General features: G+C 37.7%; 1 protein-coding gene across 2 annotated transcripts in view; it reads left to right on the forward strand.

Moving 5' to 3' along the window:
• The window catches only part of PDE10A (phosphodiesterase 10A), a 199,098-nt gene that overhangs the window by 95,763 nt on the left and 77,042 nt on the right, over positions 1–26,293 (forward strand). For both annotated transcript variants that reach the window (XM_064446931.1, XM_064446930.1), the window contains one exon: positions 24,702–24,730. In XM_064446931.1, the coding sequence (XP_064303001.1) occupies positions 24,702–24,730 (29 nt within the window). The remainder of the gene's footprint in view (positions 1–24,701; positions 24,731–26,293) is intronic.

Here is a 26,293-nt window from a genome sequence, read left to right on the forward strand (position 1 = left end):
AGAAAAATAAAGCACAGACATTGGTATATTCATTGTATGGGCTTAATGAAGACTATCAATTTTCAGTGTGTCATCCTATAGTGATTTAGCTAATGATTATGGTAATTCAGTTACTTTATGCTTCAAAGTATCTATGATTAGATAGAGTTTTAGACTAGCTGTCCTGTGCTTGTCTATCAGATTTAGTACAGATGAATCAGAGTGTACTTTTCATGGTGAGTCATAGATACTCACTTTATTTGTCCTAGTGGTCATTGGTAGGTCAAGTGCTTTGAAGAGGTAACTTTGTCCAAAAATGAATTCTTCATACTATGCGGAGTGAAATAAATCCTGGCAATGAACTTTTAACTAGCCTATAATAAACTACTTCTTTTGTGTGTTTTATGAATGCACATTAAATTACATTCCCACTTCATTCAGCAAGAGGAAGGCCTAAGCCTGACTTCATTCCCATTGGTTTACTGCTGTACATTCCCTAACTTATTGCTTCAGGTGATGATACTTGTTTAAGTATGTGTATTGCACATAAATGAACACTGTTACCTCTGTCTAGCTGCCGTAGACTTTTATTGAAGGAAGACTTCCGTCACAAATATTACTTAAATACTTTGACAATATTATTAAACACATAGACGGAAATTACTTGATTCAAAATATGTACTCAAGTTTCAGATAATTAAACAAAACAAAAAAAACCCCAAACAAAACCACAAATCTCTGAGATGAACTTTCTTCACTGATATTCAAAGATACAGGTATTAGAGAAAAAAGTTCTCCTATAGATTACTAAGTTGCTAAAAACTGGAAAGTAAACTATAGGAATGCCTAAACAATTTTTACTACAAAGGTCATCAGTAGTCTGAGAGGGATTTTTATTTTCATAAACTCTCTGGAAAAATGGATGCCTACTAGGATAATAAAGTTTCAGGCATACTGAAAATTAAAAACAGATGTATAGAGGTTCAAAATAATCTCATAAAGCTGAGTAATTGAAGAATAAAGTATTGGATAAAAATGAATTTTGACTGATCTTTACCTCTGAGGCCAAGTTGCATGGCACAACTCACATCTGTAAGGCTAAACTACTTTTCCCCTCCCTCCCAAGTAGGAAGTTGCATCCAGACTACCTCCTGGAATGGTCCTGGGAAGGTGCTAGTCCTCTTATCTGAGCCCAAATATTCATTTGGGAAAGTACAAATTGGTAAGGTCCAAGGCATGCTGTGGGTTCGAACAGTTAATCAGGTACGACTGGTGCTCAAGCCCAGCCTCCAGCCCTGTTTCCTCTGTTACTTTAGGCCTAGCCTGAATTAGTTAATGCAGCTCAAGGAGACATGTTGGGAATATAGTGGAAAAATCAACCATCAGAGCTTTGCAACAGATGGATAGTTCAGCCAAATACAACCAAACATGAAACATTATTAAGTCATTGTGGAAATTTGCAATTAATTTGAAGTTCACATGCTCTATACAGGTAATGTTACTTTCTCAGGATACATAGAAGAGCAAAGATGACCAGGTATGTAGAAGTCCATAATCTATTTCTGAAAGTCCGAAAAACAGATGACAAAGGTTTTTTTTTTTTTTACACAGATCTTTTTGTTGATCTAATATTTGACAATCTAACAGTTCTGTCAGCACAGCCGAGGGGCACAATGAACTGTTTGACTAGCAGTATGTGAGGATTGGAGGAACCACTTAACCTGACTTCGGAGAATGTATTTGGATAACAGCACACTGAGTTTAATTATGTTTAATTATTTTAATAATTTAGACAATTTGAGTGAAATGAGTGACTATCGATTATGAAAGCAGAGGAGATTGTAGATTGTAATCTTTTCCAGGTCTGAGAGGGATGGATCTATTTTTTCCTGTGGAACACGTAAAGCTAGAGTGTAAGGAGGTTTTGGGGGAGATTATAATGGGTTATAAAACCAGTGTGAACTGGTGTTGAGTTAATAACAGCTACAAATTTTATTTGAAGGACCTGTCTTCTTTAAGCATCAGGACTGAAAAGCAAAAAAGAATTAGTTGTTTAAAGAATAATCTTTTTCAACAGTAATGTTGAGTTTCTGTTCTTTATAAATTCCGTAAGACTTTTACACAGAATACACAGACTCGTATAGGTTATAAAAGACCTTTAAGATCGAGTCCAAATGATAACCTAACACTGCCGGTTCACAACTAAACCATGTCCCTAAGCACCACATCTACATGTATTCTAAATACCTCCAGGGATGGTGACTCAACCACTTCCCTGGGAAGCCTGTTTCAATCTCTGACAAACTTTTCAGCGAAGTGATTTTTCCTGATATCTAGTCTAAACCTCCCCTGCGCATATTAGAGGCCATTTCCTCTTGTCCTATTGCTTGTTACTTGGGAGAAGAGACACCCACCTCACTACAACCTCTTTTCAGGTAGTTGTAGAGAGCAATAAGGTCTCCCCTCAGCCTCCTTTTCTCCCCGCTAAACAACCCCCCGTTCCCTCAGCTGCTCCTCGCAAAACTTTTTCTTTAGACCCTTCACCAGTTCTGTTGCCCTTCTCTGGCACACTCCAGCACCTCATTGTCTTTCTTGTAGTGAGGGGCCCAAAACTGAACACAGTGCTCGAGGTGTGGCCTCACCACTGCCAAGTACAGGGGCACGATCACCTCCCTGCTCCTGCTGGCCACACTGTTGCTGGTACAAGCCGCCAGGATGCTGTTGGCCTTCTTGGCCACCTGGGCACACTGCTGGCTCATGTTCAGCCCAGCTGTCAACCACCACCCCCAGGTCCTTTTCCACCAGGCAGCTCTCCAGCCACTCCTCCCCAAGCCTGTAGTGTTGCGTGGGGTGGTTGTGGCACAAGTGCAGGACTCGGCACTTGGCCTTGTTGAACCTCATGCGGTTGGCCTCAGCCCATCAGTCCAGCCTGTTCAGACACCTCTGTAGAGCTTTCCTTCCTCGAGGAGATGAGCACTCCTGCCTAACTTGGTGTTGTCTATAAACTTACTGAGGGTGCACTCGATCCCCTCTCCCAGATCATTGAAACAGACATTAAGCAGAACCGGCCCCAATACTGAGCCCTGGGGAACACCACTCGTGACTGGCCACCAACTGGATTTAACTCCAGTCACCACCATTCACTGGGCCTGGCTATCCATCCGGATTTTAACCCAGCATGTCCAAGCCATGAGCAGCCATTGAACTAAATATATGACATCTGAAGATCCTCGTTTAGTATCTGTAGATGTTGTGCTCTTTTGCAGGGGACTTGTGTTGTAGTGGAGGGAGGTTAGCATGGTCTCAATGTTTTGCACTGACTAGTGCATCTAGTTCAATTCAGCCACAGAAAGACCCCCACTCCTGATAACACTATTACCTCTTTATAAAGCCTGTCTTGCTTGTTAACTTTACACTGTCAAACAGAGAGGGATTCTTCATTCTGCAGAATACCTGAACTGTAGCAGAAATTTCATAATTATGACTGTCACGATGAAGACAGTTGATAGATTTACCTTTTTCATGACAGGAGAACTGAAGGGCACCCTGCAAAATGAATTGGCTACAGATTTGAAACAACAGGACGTCCCTTTTCACACAATCCATGCCTAAATTGCGAACTCATTAGCATAAGATATTTTAGATGTTAAAAATGTAAATGGGTTCAAAAAGTGATTAGACACATTCCAAGGAAGAAATACTTCATCAAGAGCTGTTACATACTATGATCCTGATGCAGTCTCCAGCTGAGAAAATTCATAAGCATCTGATTGCTCTGAGGACATACCGGAGTAAGTATACTCTGTGCATCTATAGCATGTGCTCTCTCTTCTTTTCATATAATGCAGTTTCTTCATACTTTTTCCATAATGAGCTGTTACTAGCCATTGTCCTAGACAATGAACTTGAGTAGATGGACTTTTAGTTTAGCAGAGTAGGGGCATTCTTCTCTATGATTACACTACTGCTGCCTCTCTGGGATTTATATACCATCCATTGTTAGAATTGTGAGTCAAGTTGTCTTAATAACACATTTGAATATGCTGAAAAAGAAATTGAGTTTTTATATTATAATTCATTGTTTATGGGTCTTTTTAGATAAGATGCAAGAGGTCTTTTCAGTTTTAACACTAAAGCATCTTTCAAACCCTGTGGAGACAGCACCTTAGCCAGACTCATGTTGCCTAGCTGCAGTACTGAGCTAAATCATTTCATTCCTTCTTCCAACCTGTGTTACGCAGAGATACCTGTAAGTGATGACTGTGAATCTTCTTTGGCTTGCAGAAAAAGAAAAGGCTTATCTAATCCAGTTGAAATTGCTGTGTAACACTGAGCAATAGAATAATTTACTTTTTCTTTTAATGCAAAGCTAGAATGTTTTGTGTCCTTGTTTGTTTGTTTGTTCAGCTAACAGAAGGGAGCTCCTTTACAGGGTGCTTGGTCCCCACCCCGAAGTGCTACAGTTTCATTATATTTGTCATTAAATATGTATGGCGAGTGAAGGGGAAAGAGATGATTTTGTTGATGAGGAACAAGGGTTAGGAAATTAATAAGACACAATTCAATAATTGGTGTGGGAGGAGGAATGTGTGTGAGTTTTTGAAGGATTTATGGTAATGGGTGTAACAGTGGCATTAGGTTTTGGTGATTGGGGTGGGGAACTGACACCAGACTTGTTAAATTGTACTGATTCCGTTCAAGTGGGTTCATTGTGAACACTCAGAAATATCTTCATGCAGTGCATCAGATATTTGTGTAGCAATAGAGAGATGTTTATTCCTGCGTACTGGCTGGGTAGTGATTTTAGATTTACTGTAGAACACCTGTGGAGGTTTATCAAAACAACTTTTAAAGCTAGTAACAATACAGTGAGTGACCCATCTATTTGAATGAGAGTTGTCATGACCGACACAGTGAATGCCTCTTTAGGACAGGAGGAGGTTACTTCATTTGACTTTTAAAATTACCAGAATGCACTCTTTTTTGCATTATATAACCTAGAAGGTGTGCCATTGTGACAGCTGCTGGCTTACCATCATGTATATATTTCATGGTATATCATGTAAATGTGCTTTAGGAATAATCTGAATTTTTCCTATTGCCTGTTACTTTTCTTAAGCAAAATTTTAGTTCCGTAAATGCTAGTGTGTTTTTACAGGTATGTACTATTACCAGATTGCCTTTTCCAACTATTCTCTGGCCAAAAACATTTTTATAAGACAATAATGGTTATCCTCCCCTCTGCCAACATGCTTGTGTTTCTCAAAAATCTTTGCTTATGAGTAGCCATCAGTGACAGTAAACCTCTGCTATATTTGAATGTTTGGGGTACCTATTGTAGCAGCCAACTTCATACAATAAGTACTGTGAAAATGGCAGCACATAATATAGGAAAAGGGTATTACAAGTCTTTTCTCAAGTTCTGGCTTTTTCCATCAAAAACTCTTGGTTGCACTGATTAATAACAATTATCAAATTATGAATCAACATGCTTTGAGCGGGTCTGAAAACAATTTAGACTCTTCAAAATGTTTGGTGTTTCCATTTGCAGTAGATGGCACAGAGCAGTATTGGAGAGTCACAAAAACATAGGAAATCTCAGAAATACTGTTGTCTGACATGGTCCAGTCCAGCGTCTTCTACTGACCATTTTCAGACCTGAATACTAATGAATGGACCACTGTTCCCCAATGGCAGTTTTGTATTTCACAAATAAGTCGTTACGATTTGAGAATGGATAAACTCAATTTATAGAATACATAATACAACTGTATATTTCCTCACAGAGAGATTTATTTAAGTGTTGCCAAGATTGGCTCTTTGAGATAGGGACATAAATAAGATGCTTTTAAACAGACTTGGAAGAAACTTACCAAAGCTATGCTTTTTTTCTAGATGGTGTAGGTTATTTGAATATTTTCTTTGCAGTGTGACAGTAGCAATGACATTCCTGTTCACAGATGTGGATGACTTGGCACCATTCTGAATGTGTCATTTGTTAGTTTATGGAGCTGTCATTCAGCTAATTATCTGGAGGTGCTTCTGGAGCACTTCTAGGAACATAGAAGTGCTGATAGAATCTAGAAGTCCTTCTGGGGTCAGCTGAAACATTCACTGGAGAGGTTTCTGATTTCTAGCAGAGCCAATTTTCCGTGAATAGGAACACAGAAAGAAGCAAAGCTATATGCACAGAATCCTCAGGAGTAAATGTCAGGTTAGAAGTTCAACTTTTTTCTTTTTGCTTCTTTCTTCTTGTAAATCTGTAGTTAAAGGGAGAGAAGATATTTAACTTTTCTTCATTCTTAATGAAAGTGCATAAAATCTTGAGTACTTGAGTTATTCTACTTGTTTTTCTGTACTTTTGTGAGGCATCTTAAAATATGCAGAATGGCTTGTTTGAAATAATACAAAAGTTTCTATGGAAGTTCTCTCAACTCCAGAATTTCGTAGTTGGGTTTTTGAAGAGCTCTCTCTTCTACAGACTATTAAGAAATGATTGGCTTTTTCTCAGTGATTGCCTCTATGTAGACCTTCTCTTCAGGTATCCCAGCTAAAACCATGACACCTGCTTAGGTCAGCATCAGCTTGTTTGTATTTGTACCTTATTTGCCTTTTGATAAATGGGCACAGTAAAGCCTGGTGGTCCTTAATTTCCTCTACCTCCCTAGGCTTGTCTTTTTTTTTTTTTTTTTTTTTTCTTAATACGTAGATTAATGTATTTGTGTAGTTCTAAGATTATTGGGAGGTATACAATTTTTAGTAGGTTTTCATTTCAAGATCTTCCATTTCTTTTTATATGTCACAGTGATGGAATGATTTCCCTTGGTTTCAAGGTTCTTCCTCTCTTGATATGTCCAAATCCCTCAGACACGGTTGTCTTTCTTTCAGTGCTCTTTCTGAAGATGGATTTTCTTAAAGAGTGCAGAAATGGAGACACTTGTCTGAAGCTTTTTTTTATACAGCAGTTAGATGAGATTTGTCTCAGAGCCAGGCAGTCAGGGCCTTTCTGACTGATAGCAAGCTTCATTTAATACAGCCTTGGCGAGTTCTGACTCTACTTTTACCTCTTAGAAAAAAACGCTTTAATAAGGGCTCCTGTCATCTCTATTTTCATATCCTAGAGGCTTCATCTGTATTTCTCAAAAGGTTAAGGAAAACCGTTGCTGTGGTAAGTGACAAGGACACACGTTTCCATAAGGAGAATTAAGTAAAAGAAGGGCGGGCGTTTCTTCATTCATAGCAGGGCCTTTTTTGGGGGATTTTTGCATCAGATACCACTTTGGTTTTTGAATTATTTTTTTTTAATGTCTCCAGCTTCCAAACCTGGAGGAGGAATCAGTGAAAACTGGTTTGGTAACTCTTGTGTTTCCTCGAGGAAACAGATTAGGAATCTGAAGAACTGTATTGAATTTCTGTTCTGACCTTTAGTAATCCTGTTATCATCTCAGTCTGACCTCTGCTTTCAAAATACCTCTGATGAGTTGCAAGAGAGATCATATTTAATTAATGTTTTTCATTTTACATCTTTAATCTTCACAATTTTTCATTTTAGTAGTTGCACAAAGTATATCTTGGGTTCCAAATACTGGCATCCAAATAGACAAGAAAAAAATTACATAGATGCAGTTCGTTTCATTAATTCTACTAGAAAAGTCTGGGTTTATGCAAAAGCAGAATGTATTTTTTTCAGAAAAAAGATATCTGAAATTCCTTATGGCCAGCTGAAATGCTACTGGAGAATACGTGCTGAACACGATGCTTTTCTTTGAGTTGATTATACAAAGGTCTTATGTGTGTTAGGAGCAAAACAACCTAAAGACGAAGTCTCTGTGACTTTGGCCAAAAAGATATTGTATCTGAAAAATAGTTGTGTTACAGAAATTATCAGTACCTAAACATTTACTCCTGCCTTTCATACTGAACTTGTTATCTGAAGAATCCTCCTAGCTTGTTTATAAACCCTCACTTTACTGAGTCCTTGCACAAATTCAGAATCTTACAAATTTTCCACTACGAGGTTTAGCATTTACTAGAAAAATTACTGTGCTGAAGATTAGTATTTCAAAGACATTGTGGCATAATACACGACAAACTTAGCTGCTCTGTCAGTAGGGAAGCTTAGAAAACAGCTTACCTGCTTATCCCACTCATGCTTTTTGTAAACATCCTTGGCTACATTCCCACTATAGATAGGAATATGAAACATTTTTATCTAGTGGTTTCTTTAAGGATTCCCTTACATACTGAAAATGGAGCCCTTTGGGGTAGCATAGGACAGATAAGAAGTGGACAAAACCAGGGGGAGTAGATACAGTTGGGCTAGAAAAAGGAGGAGTGGCTTGTATAATGTATTGCTGAGTGGCTCATCCTTTTCAACTAATTAACACCTTATACATTACAATAAATATGGAATTTATTTATATGGAATATTTATTGTTCTTTTTAATTTTCTTGCTGATTTTCATTTCCAATGATTAGTAGAATGATTGGGTAGGATGCTACAGAGCCTGGGTTTCTTTGGGCTTAAAGAAAACATAATTGTCAGCATATAACAAGTTGTAATTCAAGTAATAAGTATTATTTATATTAGTAATCAGCTGAAACTTAAAACAGACAGCCAGAGTCTCTAAAAGAATGCCTGCAGTTACATACTTGTTTTAAGGTTATGGGAAATCCTTTTATATGTCAAATTAAAGGACACCATCTCTAAATGATACATGGAACAAGAAATAAGTCTAGTGATTGATAATATTTTAAAACAGAACTGAAGCATTTAATCAGGATTTTTTGCTTGTTTTGATAATTACAAAACGTTTACTAGAAGAACACATGATTCGGTCACTAAAATTATTCTTTTTGTGTATTTGTTGTGCTGTGTTTCTTTGGATCAAATTATGTACAGTGTGGTTGTGACTAGCATTGACCAGGTAATAGATTAAATTGAAAGATTATTCTTAATCTTTAGATTCTAAACAACCTCCCAGTATGTTGCCAACATGAATGGGTCTTTGGGGACAGAACCCAGTCTGCACCACATGGCTGATCGCCAAGCCTTTCCACTGGAAAGCCAGCTATTACTTTCTACTCTCTGCTGCACAGTAGGGTGCATCCACCCCTTTACAGTATTTAGCCATAGGCTTTATTTTACAGTAATCTTTTGTATTAGATATTCACAGGAATAAATTTTCTCTAGGTCATATTTCTACCAAGCCAAAGATGAAACATCATAGACTCATTTAATTCTTAAAGTGTCTTTGTAAAAATTGTAGTCTCTAGCTAGGATTTTTCTTGGAAATAGACGCATTTTTACCCTGTCACTGACATTGTAGGCATACCTTATTCAATTTCATTGCCATACTATGGTAGTCAAGCAAATAGAAGTAAATTAGGGAGTAGTTTCACATTCCTTCACTATATCTGGAATTGTAATGGAAAAAGAAAGCAGTAAAGGTAATAATACAGCATAAATCAGTAATCGGAATCACAGGCATCTTTTAGAACAAGTTAGGGAATCTGCCATTGTGCTGTCAAACTGAGTTTCTCTCCATGCTTGTTTTCTTCTTGAGATTTGACTAAATAATTCAAAACAGGAAGTTAATGATTTTTTTATTATTATTATTTTAATCCCCTCCCTTCTTTGACTGTTCCTAAAATCTTATAATCTCAGGAGTCAGACCTGGAGCATTTAAATGTAGGATGGGCCAACAGAAGCTGCTCAGTGGTATGACTTAGCTGTGTTTGTCTTGAATGTTAAAACACTGTTTCAAGATTTGAGGATAATAGTGTGAATTCTTATGTAAGCCTTTCTCTGTGTACTGTACATATATTGAAAGCATATTAAAACTTCTTATTCTTTCCAGTAATGTGCTAGAGGAAACTAATAAAAAGAAATGAATGGTGCTTTAGATCACCATATCCTTTAAATGGAAGAACCCATTAAATCTGCAACTGCTACATATCACTAAAGAGGATGTGTCTGTCTTTATCTCCTGCCTGAAGGTAGCCAAAATTGCATCTTTATGAATGTTGTGGTGTAGCCCCAACCAAGCACCATGCAGCTGCTCGCACCCTCCCCCCAGTGGGATGGGGGAGAGAATCGGAAGAGTAAAAGTGAGGCAACTCATGGGTTGAAATAAAGACAGTTTAACAGGTAAAGCAAAAGCTGTGCATGGAAGCAAAGCAAAACAAGGAATTCATTCACTCCTTCCCATGGGCAGGCAGGTGTTCAGCCGTCTCCAGGGAAGCAGGGCTCCATCACGTGTAACGGTTACTTGGGAAGACAAACGCCATCACTCCAAACGTCCCTCCTTCCTCCAGTTTTATACGCGGAGCATGATGTCATACGGTGTGGAATATCCCATTGGTCAGTTGGGGTCAGCTGTCCCAGCCGTGTCCCCTCCCAGTTTCTTTTGCACGCGGCAGAGCACAGGGAGCTGAAAAAGTCCTTGACCAGCGTAAGCGCTACTTAGCAACAACTAAAACATCTCCACATTATCACCACTGTTTCCAGCAAAAATCCAAAACATAGCCCCATACTAGCTACTACGAAGAAATTTAACTCTATCCCAGCTGAAACCAGGACAATGAAATATGAAATTATTACATATGAAGGAACTTGTTATCCTTAAAAAAAAAATTAACAATCATCTTAGCAAAGGCAACTTTCAGTGCCTCCTTAAGAGTCTTCAGAGTCTCAGGATCTTTTAGTAGGCACCAACTAGTCTAGAATAGCCCAGTCATTAAGAAACTGAGATGCCAGTGAGTCCTGTCTGCTTAAGCAGTATTCACTAAGCCAGAACATCTTGGTTCCCAAGAAATAACTCTGGTCAATCTAAGCCTGCACTTCCTGCCCTCAGCTTCCATCCCTGGGTGTATATCCAGCCTTTCCCTTGCATTGGTCCTTGTGCTTATGTAATTGTAGATTACATCTTCAGTTCAATGAGTTGCTACAGCTGAAAACTGCCCCAAGGCAGTGGGGAGAGTGCAGAGGTGGCAGCTCAGGCTGAAATTGGTTTCTGCTGGTGTGGACCTGCACCTTGCACCTTTCTAGATAGGTTCGGCTCTTCAGGAAGAAGCAGTTTCAAATATTCTAATCTGGGATTGCATCAATTGTAGTTGATTAAGTAATAGGTGCACATTGGCAAAACATTGGATAAGGTTTGGGTAGTAGGTCCCTCAAAAGGAAAAAGAAGGGGCACGCAATTCTTTATAATCTAGAAAAAAAATACACATTTTAAAATAATATATATCCCTCTTAGAATAATTTTCCATGTAGGTATCAAAGTGAGGATGTGTTAGACTGGATAAAACATGTTTGGAGTGGACAGGGTGCTTAAAGGAGTTAAACCTTAACACAGGTTGTGCTAATAAAAATTGCAAAGAGAAGTGGTGTACATCTGAATAAATCAGCACATATGGGAACAGAGATATATTAGTTTGGAGTGAGAGCTGAATTTTCAGTGTGTTAGCTGTGTCTTTTTATAGTGAATCCATTTTGTCACATTTTGAAGGTGACAGGAATTTGCATCTTTTTCAAGTAAATTAGAATACTAACAGACACTACTTTAGCAAGTTGAGACATTGCTGTGGCTGGAAGAAAGACAATAGAGAGTAAGACAAGCAATTACAAATCATATGATTCCTAAGTGAATTCTGTGTAGGCCAATAAATCAAGGTGGTGAAGAGAACAGCAGATAAAGCATCTAAGGCATCAAATAAACTAGTCTGGCACAGCATTTAAAAGCACTGACATGTGTGCAGGATGCATTTGGCTGACCTTTTGTTTATTTTCTGGGAACATCACCTCAGAGGGTAAGACTGAAATTTCTGTGGGGATTATTTCTAGACTAATTTCATTGTTACTTACTGTATATCATGGTATGAATTTTACATATGTGTTTAAAGAAAAGTAAATGTAGTAAAACCAACAGGCTTTTTCCCTCTCAGCTGTCTTATAGACTAACTTGAAACCCATTGTATAGAATTTAGGCTCAGAACGCATGGAGTAACTTGGAAGTAACCCTGGAAAATTAATTACTGTTTTATAGAGTTTTTCATGCATTTCTGCTGTGCTTTTGTTTCACTTGGCATTATTGTTTTTATATACTAACTCATAAATGTGGGTTTATAACCATTATTTGTACTTTTTTTGCTATTTTAAATCCTGCAGATTTATTTGCAATTTTACTGTTTTTTTGTATAGTTAGTGTTGTCTAATGAACTTATAAATACTTCATTCTACTAGAATTTTAATAATGCCATCTGTTCACTTGATGGAAAATGGTGAAGCACATTGGGGCAACTGCCTTTTTCTTGACAGCTGTGTTTTTAAAGCTTAAGATTTAAGTTTCCAGTTTTTTCTTTAACAGTGGCAGTAAACAATATTGCAAACAAAAGGATACCTTTTTGCACAGATCTTACTTTGTGAATTACATGAATTATTTTCTTTAGATGCAGTTTGGTTTTTTTTTTTAATCAGTAATAAACAGTATTATTTTTTCTTTTTGGTGGAACTTGTTTTCTACCATGGCAGAAAGTAAAGTAATTCTAGCGAGGTCAGTAAAGTACATCACAGTTAGTAGTATCTGACATCTTTGTCCAAGCTCCTTACTCATTCTGGCATCTCTGTCCCCCTCTTCATGCACCTCCTCCTTTTGAAACTGTTTTGAAGCTCTTTTCTTTGGCTCTTATTTCCACTTTCACTCTTTCTTTATTTAATTATGTTAATGTTTGTCTTTTGAACCACCATCTTATTATGTACTTACTAGGCTGTTCTCTTTGGTGTACTGTTTTGTAACTTAATCTCACTCCTGCAATTAAGTGTCAAAACAAGTGGCCTGATGTTTAGAAATGGTCAAGTTGCTAGCAGCTCCGCTGCTGGCCATTTATGGCTTGTGAAAATCAGATGGCCTTATATGTATGCCTACATGGATATGAGACACAAACGGAGTAACTAATGCAGCTCTGGCGTTCCTTAACTAGGTAGGTGCAGAATATAAAGCAAGTGTCTAAGGAGCAGTTGCGTCATGGGGTTGTTTTTCCAAATTCCTCTTCCAGGTAGTTGTGTGGCACGCACTTGTGTAAGATACTCGTGTTGGTTTTGACAGGGCTATATGGCAGGCCTGATGAAGGAAGTTGGGAAGAGTGATGCTGTAACTGACAAAATATGAGACTCCTCAATCATGACTGTTTCAAAACTATTTTGAAGGCATGGGGAGAAGGGACTTAGATTATGAATTACCCTTTTCATACTTGCAGGAAGGGATTTCTCGCTTGGTTGCCTGCTCTCAGTGTGTGATCATTAGTAGTTCTCTTAGATTGACAATTTGGGAGATAGACACAGCTCCTTATCCCAGCAGGTGGCAACTTCAGCCACGTCGAAGAGGTACGGTTGGCTCTGGTTCCCTTTATTCCACTGACAGAAGTGGTACTTCCACTCTTTCTTACTGCTGTGTTAGATATAGTTTATTAGCTTCCCAGCTGATTTCTTTATATATTTCCTGAGGTCTTATTAGTATTTCAATTAATTTACCATCTGCATTGGATTTTGCTAGTTGAATAAAAAAGCACATGAAAGTAATTTTGTCTTGCACGAACACATCCAGTTCTTCATTCACTCTAAGCTTGTACAACTGTATTTCCAGTCTTCTTTTGGATGTTTCCTCAATTTTTTTTCCCTTGTCCCTTGGTATCTATCTGTCAGGTGGGCTGTGAGCAGAGAATTCCTTCTGAAACTGCCAGTGTAATCTGTTCTATGGGTGAGTCTGAGGCATGTTTGCCTTGCAACCTCCAAAAATGGGATGCTTTCTGTCACCAAGTGTTTTTCATGTTCCTAACTGCAGAGGAACTGTGATTTACCTACCTTGCTTATGGTTGAATGTTTCAGTCAACTAGATCCTTATGATGGGGCAACCACCTGTGCCTGATTGTACAGCCTGTGTTAAAGTTTCTGTACTTAAAGTTGATAAGTAGATTTGCAGTGGAGCGTGAGGATCTGCTGGTAGCTATATTCAGAAATGAGAAAATCATCAGTCCACTGAGGACTGGGTTCTGCCTGTCAGTTTTTGTGGAGTCCCTCAGAGAGACACTGTGGGTAAAAGGACTGCGTAATCTGGATGCTGATGTGCCAAGGTATTTAATGACCGTAACTCCTGATGTATGTGGACTATTAGATGCCATGACTTTACAATGTGTTCTGTTGCGGAAGTGTCTGATGTTGGCTGTCACAGTGTGTCCTCAAGCTTTACACAAGACCAATCAGAGGTATATAAACAGAGTTTCATTTGGAACATTCTTATTTTCAGCCAGGAACAACTGGTATGTGTCACATTTTTTATATTGCTTTCTAGTAGGCTCACTGGACAATATTCTAAAATTCATCAATTATTTCACTCATTAAATCAGAGATTCATTGCGTAGTGCAGAGCCTTAAGATGATGCTATAGGGTCACAAGTGGCTGAGTCCCCACAGCTTAGTGAGTTATCGTTCTCACTTGAGGTGTGAGATATTGCTAGTTGGTAAATCATCATGCCTACTCATAGTTGGGGTATTTAACTTACTTTCTTTTCAAGGAGTTGAGTGTCTGACTTCCTTCGAGATTTTTGGAAATCCTAGTCCATGCTGTCTGAAAACTATTCCAAGTCTGGCCTAGTATCTTTAATACTGTACTGGCTACTAGGGAGAGTTAAAATTTAGCATTTGTTGAAATGCTGGTATAAGAATACTGAACTCCATAGCATGTCTTGGATTTTTTTTTCTTTGTTGTTGTACGGCAGCCAAAAAGATAAATTTTCTGGGTTTTTTTTTTAATTTTTTTCTTGTATAATTCCTGTGGATTATAATTATCTGTCATTATAAATCTTTTTATGGTAAAAGTGTCTAGTTTAGGAATTCACATGCTACTGTCATTATCTTTCATAGAGAGCTGTCTATAATTTTGTAGTTACATATTCTGTTCTTTTACACTCACTGAAGTTATAATTATTTTTTTCCTAACAGTCTCCTCCTTGCAAGCAAAATGTTTCACTCGTGGTGGTACTGATAAGTAGTACATAGTTCAGTCTTCTTTTGGTTTCAGTCTGTTTATCTACATCTTATAGTGTCATTTTTCAAAGACTCCAAAGCCCTCAATGATCTGCACATCATTATTCTGTAACACTCAACACCCAGTCACTGAGAGCTTGATTATGACTACAAACGAATCAGCTGAAATATCCTAAAAGCAAAAAGGCTTAATTAGTAAATTTTAGTCTGTCACTTTTTCTTCTTCAGTATTATCCAGATTAATTTGAACTTTTTCTCAGTTTCTAAGATTTCAATCTCCAGGGCAAAATAAATAAAATACATCTCTAAAACAAATGTACGTATGTTGTAGTTAAAGTTTCTTCAGAGGGATTGAAATGATTCCCCTGACATAAATATGTTTCACACCGGATCACTACACCCTCCCAGGTGGTAACCTATCGTCTCAAGCTCTAATGATCCCTTACTCCTGTTGACGTGAGCAAAGTTCTCCTCTGGGGCATTTTCTTTTGTTTCTTTTGTCAGATGGTCTAAAGAGAAGAAAACTGCTCAGTCTTGATTTTTCTGCAGATGTTGAGAATTTTACTGCAAAGTTCAGTAACACGACATTTGTTTTCAATGTAGTCAGAGGCACAGAAAAAAGAAAATAAGGCAGGCTGCAAAGCTTCTTGTTCTACTTTAGATTCTCTAAGGCAGATAAACACTGGAGTCTGACAATTTTAAACTTCATAAGAGTATAATCATTTACAATTTTATTACATGGACATGTTTTCCCTAAAAACATCCTGTATATTTCTAAACAGAAAGAGGTGAAAATACAGTAAATAAAAAGGTAGGGATGAGAACAAAATGCAAAGAATTAAAGGAAAAAGTGTAGTAAAAATGTTGGTATCTGACGTTCTCTTTCCCCAAGGTAAGTGTAAGATTACATTTTTCCCAACAAGTGTAAGATTATTGCTTTCACTGTGCCATATACAGTATTTCCTGCTCCAGAAGCTGAGAAATCTGAAAATTCTTGGCCTGTTTGGGTCAACAAACCTTTGAAGCTTCACTCTGTGCCAGGGATGGGAACATCATGGCACTGAGCTGTTTGCAGTCTGTGGTCCCATCCCTTGCCTCCCAGGGCTGAGAGTGGAGGATGGGCTGTATACAGATGTTGGGGAAGGAGGAGGAAGTGCCTTTCCTTAAAATCCTCCAGACAGTTTATCAGTCAGGAAGGGGTATTCATAGGCTAGGAATGAACACGCCAAACCCAAGAGGCCCAGCAGGGTCCAAAAAGTATGCATAATAATATATGTTTTTAAAATATTCAAATGTTGTGCAATGAACAAGATCCAATATAGTTTTCTCAGGTTGTTGGAGCTTTGTAGGACCTGCTTCAAGTAGCATTCTCTTTTAATGATCTCCTTCAGCCCTGGATCACTATATGTAACAGGATGCCATGATACTTAACACATGAAAGCATTTCTGTTTTCCAATGCATGCTGTAGCAGTTCTTTTGATTTAAATGGAATTGCTTAAGGTATATGTCTGAGTAGTATTTGAGCCAATAACCATGTAATATTTTCCTTCTCATTGAAAACACCTGCTGAACACAATAAAACTTCAACCTTTGTGCAGTATATTTGAAACACATTCAAAAGTGAAGAAACAGCTCTATTCAGTATTGAGAGAACAGCTTAGTAGTGTTAATGCTGTTTCTGAAATACATCAGTTGCAGTAAACTTTAAGGATACCTTATACTCAGCAACCAGCAGGAATCTGGAACCCAAAATCAGGAGAAAATCAAGTTTGATTTAAGAGGAGTGATACTGAAATTGTATTACTACTGGATGAGAGACTTCCTTCACCAAACATGTTTGCAAGCCCTGTAATTAATTTTAAAGAAAGCTGCCTACTGCACTGCTAGTGCAGTGAATGCCAAACAGAATTGAGTGTCAGGCAAGAAAGATGGTAGATACAGGCAAAACAGCGTAAACTGTAAACTGGTAAGTAGGAATAAAATTATAAGTTGTTATACATGCTCTTCAGCCCATTGTCTAATGGCTGTATTCCAGTAATAAACAAGGATGATTGCAACTTGTTGACTTGTAGGATAGATGAGCTAACCAATTTAACACTCTCTTCATTCAACAGTCATGTTGAATGGGATATGAAGTCATAGGCTAATTACCATAAAACACAATTGTAGGCTTTCTTTGTGAAGTACATTCACTGTTGGAAACTATTAAGTTTCTTCCTGGTGGTCAGAGACCAGGTTCCAGCATGATTTTTGCTGAGGTATATTCAACTTGAGAGACTTTTACAGGATTTTATGAAACTTTTAGCTAATGTGGGGAAGATATCATTCCACAAGTTCAGAGGCACATCCATCATCCAGGTATTTAAACAGAATTGGAAAGGTAAGTCTATGTTAATTATAAAGCAATTTTCATGATAATAATTTTGTGGAAATACCCTGCTTAGATTAGCCTAAATTGTCACATCAAGTATACAGTTGAGAATTTTTTGTCCATTGATATGAAAAGTGCGGAGCTACTGTCAGTATGCTTTGCACTGCTAAGCAATTTCAGAAACAGGAGCAAAAGCTGTCTCTTCTGTATGACCTTCTGTTCTCACAAGGGCTGGTAATACTCTCAGAGCGTCCCTTTTGGAAATTTTCTGGCCCAAATAGGTTGTTCTGCAAAATTGCTTCAAATGTTTCGTCAGTTTTGTGAGGGCTAAGACCATAGAAAACAGTGAGCTTCCAAACATTTAAGTGTCTCTAATAAAGTCAAATGCACTGGCTCCTGGCTCCTGTTTTGTGTAGTGCCCTGTTTGCTTATATGCAAAGGAGTGTATAAACATTTTAGGACACCTGGTAGACAATATGTTTCTCTGCTTACCATATGCAATGAAGTCTTGGTTCAGGACTTATTTATTTCCTGATCCGTGTTACTTTGTTTAAGCAGAGGAAGAACTGAGCATCGTTTTTCAGGAACTTTTAAAAATGTGGGTCTTACTGTTGATGTAAAAAAGCTAGAATTCATGTTTTGTCCTGCTTCAAGGAAAGAAACCTAGTGTGCCACCAGCGATCAATACTAATGAATATTCCCTTTCAATGTCTATGTCTAAACAAACTGTCTAAGTTAGTTTTCTATGAAGTAACATTACAAGTGCTTCTGAATTGCAAAATAAATCCAGACAGTTGAAAGTCAGGAGACCTGTTCAGGTGCTCTCAGTGAGACTGTGCATTAAGAATCAAGAACATTTTTGAATGATGGCTTTAGCATTTCTGCTACATATATGTGACAGTTGCCACTTGAGGAAACTCACCCTCACCTAAGGTGTCCTTGAAAGACCTTACAAATTCAATGGAGGCATAAGCTGCCAGATGCAAGGTGTCTAAAATAAGGATGTAGTGTGTCTCAAACAAGGATGCAAATTGCAGTTTAAATAAACTGACCAACTCATCTGATTGATGCCATTCTACCACAGAAATAAATTAAACGTGGTAAACTTTTATTTCATGGTGGTGAGATCAGTCTTTAACCAATCTACACGTACTGATGTGGAATTTCTATTGATGTGTGGGTGTATGACACTTCTTGAAGGGAAAAAAAGGCGGCAAAGATATTTATGCTGGTCTAATTGCATTCCAAACAACTTGTGTCTTATTAGCTGAAGGAAAAGGAGCCTAAAGCAAATTTTGTAAAGGAAAATTATTAGGTCAATCTGACATCTGCTGTGTGGGAAAACATTCCTTGGGAAAACATGACTGTACAGCTATCTGGGATCTCATAAACAGAATTAATCGTAAGCATTTGTTTGCTGTCATCAATAACGGTGGACCAGCAGTAGTATTTAACTACACAGAACAAAGAACAACATAAGTCTAAGGAGAAAGCGTGATACTGTTTCCCAAAAGAGTAAAAGAGTTCCTGTGATAAAACTAACTAGCCATTAGAATTGTTTCCTTTGTAAACGCATCAGAATATGATAACTGAGATGTTGAAGGCTTGCTTTGCATTAAAGTTGTCTTTGTGACTACTCTGGCTTAGCATCTTGCAGTTGTCAGAAGATCATTCACCTTTGGTTTTCTTTTGTTGTTTTGTTTTTTATTTTTTTTAAGCATGCGTAGAAATACAAGTATGAAATTAAATTTTTTAAATGTGCAAAATAAAATCTGAATTTTTCCTATTAAATGAACTGTTACACAATTTAACACCCCTTCGTACACCCCCCAAAAAAGAGAATCCCAAACCAAACTAAAGCTGGCCTCGTGTATATTGTGCCAAATACCAAACCTAGCCTCATTTATACTGTGCCAAACACCAAACCTTCTGTGGAGTTTTTTTTTTTCCTGTCTGTTCCCTGTGTTGCTTTCTGCCTTTTCCTATCTTGCTTGTCTTGGTTTAGTATGGAAGCTTTCCCAGATGGATGTTGTCTTTAATTACCATACCAATTATTATGCATATCTGTAGTGTGCTAGGCAGTTGTTAATTAGAATTGTACAGGTAGTAAAGCTGGGGTACTAAAATCTGTTAAACTAACTTTGTTCTTAAAACCCAAATCTTGTCACAGAACTCTTCTCATTCTTCCATGCCTCTCCTCCTGAAGGTTCCAACCTTAGAAGAGAGCTTTTTAAATAGTAAAGTTTGCAAAGTTGTCAATATAAAACTGAGTGTAACTTTATTCTTGTGGTCTAGGAGAGTTACCTGGTTTTGAAAGTCTAGAAAGTGAACCATTTCCTGCACACGTAGTGGGCTGAACCAGCTCACTGTGGGGTAGAGGAACGTTATGGCTGGTGCAAGGGATTTGGTCTGCAAACTCACGTTACGGAGGTGGGGAAGCCCTTGAAATGTAGTTCTGTTCCCCAGAGTTTCCTGTTTTTCCAGTTGTGGTATCAGTGCATGTTTATGATCAAATTAACAAGACATGAACATAATGGAGTTCACAGCATCAGCTAAACCAGGGTGTTCTGCTAGATTACTGATGCGTGCCTAGTGCTTCTGGAGGACAAAATTACCTCTTGCTCAGGTCGTGATCTTCTGAGATGCTCCCACTGTATTGCTGCTGACTACCTACCTCACTGTGCATCACACCACGTTGAGAATGAGGGTGTTAAAAATACAGCTTGCAACAGCCTTGATTGAGCAGTACAGCCAAGTTAACGTATGCATGTATAGTGATTTCTTTTCAAGAGTTCATCACTCTGTTTTTGAAACTCTTAAGGGTGATATTGGCATATTCAGAGTGTCAGAACTACATCATACGTGTTTCTTGTACTGCTCTGTGTTAATAATTATGTCAGGTACCACAAAAAATTAACATGATCCTCCTAAATTCTGTGACCGGCAATAGTACCAGCAAATAGGATTGAGAGGGTGACACTTACTCATATATCACAGTATTTGATGTCTAAAGAAAAAGTGAACTCCAACTGAAAAGTTTCTAGTGGCTGGAGCATTCATATGATCTCTTTCACAAACACATGCTTTCTCCCAGGGTGTTTATTTCCCTCAGTGCAGACACTAATAAGACACTTTCCCCTATCTGGCTGTTTTCCCATGCAGTATGCCATAATAAATGGGGACCTTTATATTCAAGCATAGAATTTTTCTTTGAGATTTAGCTCTATAGAGAGCTGCTATTTATTGATGTACTTAATGTGTCTGAATTTATTTTAATAAATTCCTTTTAATTTTTAATATTAGGTTATTTTAATAAATAACCTGTTCCTTTAAAAGCTTCATATTTTAAAGGGATGGAACTTGATTTACATACAAGAGATTGGTGTGTTTGTACCTTCTAAACACAGAGAATTCATGGCTTTTAAATAAACGGGAGTGTGCAAATTGAGGGTATTTTTCATCAGCCCCCTGTTACTTTCATATATTAACTAATCTTGTATTTTTGCCATTAAAATAATTTGTGGGAATCATTGTGCTATTCCAATGATTTGCCCTGTATTTAGCTCACTGAAACTAAGTCATAAGGGGAGTATCGTTCTCTCTGCTATGGATAAAACCACAGCAAAGTGGTGCCAGCACTGAGGTGTATGTGCATCCTATCACTGGGCGTGTACTTGGCCCTTAAAAACTGCATGACCAGAAAAGCAATTTGATTCGCTCCAGGTTCACGGGGTCACATTTCTTCCTTTACTCTTGGGAAAAGAAAAAGGCATCTGGTTAGGCCTTTGGTTTCTTTTAATATGGAAAATTATTTTCTAGATCATTGTGTAGTAATTTAACTTGCATCTAGATGCATTAACAGAGTATTTGATGCTATTTTTTCCCTTCTCGTCCTCATCTTTTGCTTTCCTCCTTCCCCTAAAAACATCTCCCATTTTTCTCACCAGTTCATAGTCCCTGAATTGCAAACCTTATCTGTGGAGTTGTAATACCAAACTTCCCAAACACTCTGTTTATCTTTCTTCTGAAAAAATGGCATATTTTATATATTTTTTATTCTAAAAAAGTATTGTCTGTACAAACTTTTTCAACAAAACTTATCTTTATTGAATACCATAGGGCTATTTTTTTCCACCCTGATCTGTTAGCATATTTCTTTTAATTTCCTCACAGAAAGAAATAAAAAGTTTTTGAATGTAATGACCATCTGTCCATTTGACGTCGTGCACCTAGCAAAATGGACCCAGACCTGAATGGACAGGGTCTTCTTATGTTACTTTTATACAACTTCTTAATAAAAGAGTTATAAATAAAGGAATTAATGATGAATTGCAAGGCAGGAGTGACACCTCTGTGTCTCATGTTATAGAAATTAAAGCACAGTGTTATGTATGTGTGGGAAGTTTAATATTGGGTTGGTGGCATTTATAACATCTTGCTCAGACTGAAATTGCATTGTCAAGCATCCCAAAGAATAGGAAGGCATTAATTGCTTGTTCTTATATTGGAGCACTGAAACTTTTTTTTATGGTGGCTCAAATAGTGATTATGTAGACTTTTATACTATGTACTAAGCTTTAGATTTGGTACATTTAATCTATTCTCTGTCATTGGAAACTGCAGTGGCAGTTATGTCTCGCAATGGTGTGAAAGCCATAGGACTGTGATGGTAGTCATTTATACTAGAAATATTACAGTAAATTCATTTGGTTCCAGCAGAGGGAGATCACTGGTATGATTTAGCCATGCTTTTCAGAATATACACAGATGTTCTGGGTAAGAGGATGCAGGGTTGATTTGAAAATGAGTTGGGTATTTTTTAGGGTATGAAGTTATTCAGGGTGCTAAAAGTACTGAGTAACTGAGAGATAAAACAGCTGACAAAGTTAATACTGATAAAAGCTGATTGGTTTGCCTAGAGGAAGAAGTTTCTGATTTTACATATACAGTAGTGGGCTCTTAATTAGTTGATAGCACTCTGGAGAGAGATATTAGTATTAAAAAATACAAATACTTGAAAATGTTAGCCCAATGTTTAGTAACCATCAAAAAACAAGTAAAATGTTAAGAATTATTCCTTTCAAATACGGAGCAGACCCCTAAATCATCCCTGTGTCATTCTGTAAGTCCCCATTGTGTTTTCCTGAGCTGCGGTATTGCCTGTAGTTCTGGACTTCCCATCCCTGAAGGATGCAGTGGGATAGAGGAGGTAGGAGCAGTGAGAACGACCAGCAGTGCCGACTGGCTTGCTTGGCACCAGCAGCAAACCAGACCAGACCTCTCAAGCCAGGAAAGGTTTTGATGGGGTGCGAAGCAGAGAAGGGCTTGTTTGAGAGATTTTTAGAATTACAGGCTCCATAGATAAGGTGAACAGAGGGCATCAGATGAAATCCATAATGTGCAGATTCAAAATAAAGGAGACACAGTTTTTCTTATAATATGTATTTAAACCATAGAACTCAGAATGTTGTGAAGGCTGAAGGATGGTGGCTCGGGTTTAAAAAACAAACAACATTTGACACTCACCCCCACCCCCTGACAGTGTGAAGAAGAAAACGCCATCCTAGTCTTTTAAACAGAAATATATCACCACTGATTTAAGAAATGTTACCTCCATTGGCTACTGAAAACTGAGAGTATACTTCAGGGAAAGTGTCATTATGTCATTACTCAGGTTTCTGTCATTCACCTCTTCTGTTGCACACTGTCGGGAGTCAGGTAGCAGGGGAGGTGGATTTCAAGTCTGGCTTTCGCTGTTCTTGTAACTGGGAGGTAGATTTGTCTCGTCAGGGAAGATAACATCACTGAACATGGCAGAGTATGTGTTATACATTGCATTGCAAACAACGGAACTACCTTAAGTAGCTCAATTAAGTTTATGTCCGTGTTCTGCATGTGTAAAGTACTGGTATATCATTTGATTGGGGATAAGAGAAAGCTAATATTCACTCATAGTTGTAAAATATACTATTTTACTTGGTATCCGTCAATTTTGAGGAGAAATCTGTAGGATTATAGAGAGTTCTTTGGAAACTGGGTCTTGAATCTGTTTTCTAGAAAATGTTTTTTTCTATCTTTATTCTTTAAAAGTTCATCTTAAATGGCAAGGTAGGAAGAGCCTTTGCTAGTGATAACATTGAAATACTTGTAAATGTGCCCTTCTCAACAGGCACCTTAAGATCCTTCCTTCACCTGGGGATGATTTTGGAGAAATTGTAGTGTATCTGCTGTTAAGCAGCTTAGGTGACACTATGTCTGTATCTGACAGAGATAGCTGAAAATCCACTCAGTAGAGATGTATCAAAATATGTGTAAATTAAGGGCTACAAATATAAACATATGATCTATCTCTGTGAGATTAAATCTATTTGGTGACTTAAAATTAATTTCCAAAGCACAGTAATTTGATTCCTAGTATCAAATGAAAGGTTACAAATTGTCCCATTTATGTTTTCAGGAACAGCTAGCCAAGCAGAGATTTGTAAGAGTATGTTTAAGCTGCTTTTGGTGTGGTTGAACTGGAAGTTGGAAACTGTTCCGTGGCAGATGTGTTCTTGCTGTATAACTGCTTTCCGTTTATTTTCAGAAATACTACTCAGTGTTTTAAGCTAGTGCTCTGATATTGCACCTGTGCTTATTTTTGCATATTTAAATTACAAAAAAAAAAAAAAAGCATGACAGTCTGCTTGCATTTGAAAGGACAAAACATTATAGTGTGTGTGTATATATATAAAAATATAAAACCTTGGAAGCTATGTGTTTCCAAGCTATGTGTTATGCCAGATCATATCAATGATATTCTTCTATTATGGTTGCAAGGCTTTTTTCCCACATCCAAAGTACTCAACAGGAATAGCACCTTTGATCTTCAGAACAGAAAGTCTAAGTCTACTCACTAACTTGGACAAATATGTAGGATATTGGTGGCATATATTTGGTATTTATTTCTCAGACTGCAATACTAACAATTGCCTTACTGAATTGGAGTATAAATGTAGGAGAATAATATAGGACTTATTGGTTTAGCTGGCCTGTAAACTGACTTAGGAAATGTAGGGAATTTTGTATTCTTGTTAAGTCAGGACAGAGTTCTTGAATAATTTATCCTACTTTTAATTACTTCGGGGGTTTAGAAGTTTAAAAGATTGTAAATGTACACCAGTCTCTGGGTATTTTAATTACCTAATTGAACCATGTTAGAAAAGTTTTGTACAAGATGCAAAAGTTGTTTGAATTGCAGTATCTTGTTCTTCATTCGGTCTAGAAACTTCCCTGAGTGCCTAACTGTTTGTTTTGTTTCCTCTTAGATGAATCAACTCCTAAAGAAGTCAGCAGGGTAAGTGCTACTCTCTATCCCTTCTAAAAAGAAGTGTAGTCTCTGAGGCCCACTGTTCACTTGAGATGCTTTTTGTGCAGTCTCTGATCAAGGCTTGACTCTATTCCCTGGACATAGTGGATCTCCAGAGAAAAAAAAATTGATGTACTGACTGACTAGAGAACAGTTAATAAGGAAAATAAATATGAAGAACACTTGATTGGCTGTGAATAAATTAAAGGGTATTTTGCATTAACAAATTTAGAGTTCTTACTGTGCTATTTTCGTAATCCAGTTTTAAAAAGGTACTTCACAGAAACCAGGAAAATCATAGGGCTTTGAGCTTAGGCATAACAGCAGACTATTTAATCATTCTTACTGCCTCGAGAGGTGGCAAGCATAAGAGGAAGCAAGGGAAGGAATATGCCCTTTGAGATGTGCTGTGGTATAGACGCGCTAAATTCTTTAATTTGAAACATTTTGCAGTGTGCTGTGTGAAATACAATGTAAAATTTGAAAAAAAAAAAAAAAAGTTAAGTAATAAATTCCCAACTCTAGCCTTACATCTGATTGACACTGTCCTGCAGAGTATTAGTCCATGGTTGAGGACTAGTTAGGGGGATCTGTTAGAAGCTAGTGCCTTTGCTGAGAATGACAAAAGAACAGTACAGGACAATCTGTTGCCCTCAGATGTGTCCAGTCAGCCTGAAGCACCCAAATGTTATTTCATAGGAGATGATGGAGTCCTGTTTTGCTACTCTTCTTGAATGTCTTGCATAAATTATTTCATGTTCCCAGGAGAAATACAATAGTGTCAGCCACATACTAAATCTGAGGCTGATTGAAAGACTGCAAAAGCCAGCTGGGTGGTCTTGCTCTCAGTAGAAGTCCGTTGGAAAATACTAGGGTATGGAAGGAGTGGAAACAGGCTGGTAGTGGAAACCTCAGTTTGGTAACCCTGAGAGCAGAGGGCTGGCAAAAGTGGGAACTGAAGTTCACCTCTTACAAGACTGGAAAAGAGATAAAATTATATCAAAAATGAGTTTATTCCACAAAAGTTCTCCATATACATGATGTGCTATGGATGTATAAGGGTGTTGAGAATTTAGGTGAAAATTAATATGTTTTGTTGATTTATTAATTTATAACACATTTTTTCATCACTTCTTAGTATTCAACACTTATGGCAGTTGAGTAAATACCTATCGGTGCAACCAAAGGTTATTGTTAGTAGTATATCTGTATATATTGGTTTGATTTCAAAATAATTAAAGATCTGCCTAAAAATCTGAGAAGCTGTTAATTATTTCTGTGGAAGAAAGTTCATTTTATTTGTCATTAATTTGGTAAATTGATTCACATTTTACCTAAAACTCTGTAAGATGGAGTTACAGGACATCTCGGTTAACACATTTGAGCTATTTATGGCAAAAAAAAAAAGCAAGCTCTGGAACCCTGAAACCCCCCAAGGCCTCCCTGCCAGTCACACAGATCCCAGCCATCTCAGCCCCTGAAGTCATATCTAGTGATTCAGAGCTTTCCTGAAGAGCAGTGGGCTGTCTCTTCAAGTCACGGAGTCAGTGT

Source organism: Phalacrocorax carbo, chromosome 3 (assembly GCF_963921805.1).
Source record: "Phalacrocorax carbo chromosome 3, bPhaCar2.1, whole genome shotgun sequence".
NCBI classification, from domain to species: domain Eukaryota; kingdom Metazoa; phylum Chordata; class Aves; order Suliformes; family Phalacrocoracidae; genus Phalacrocorax; species Phalacrocorax carbo.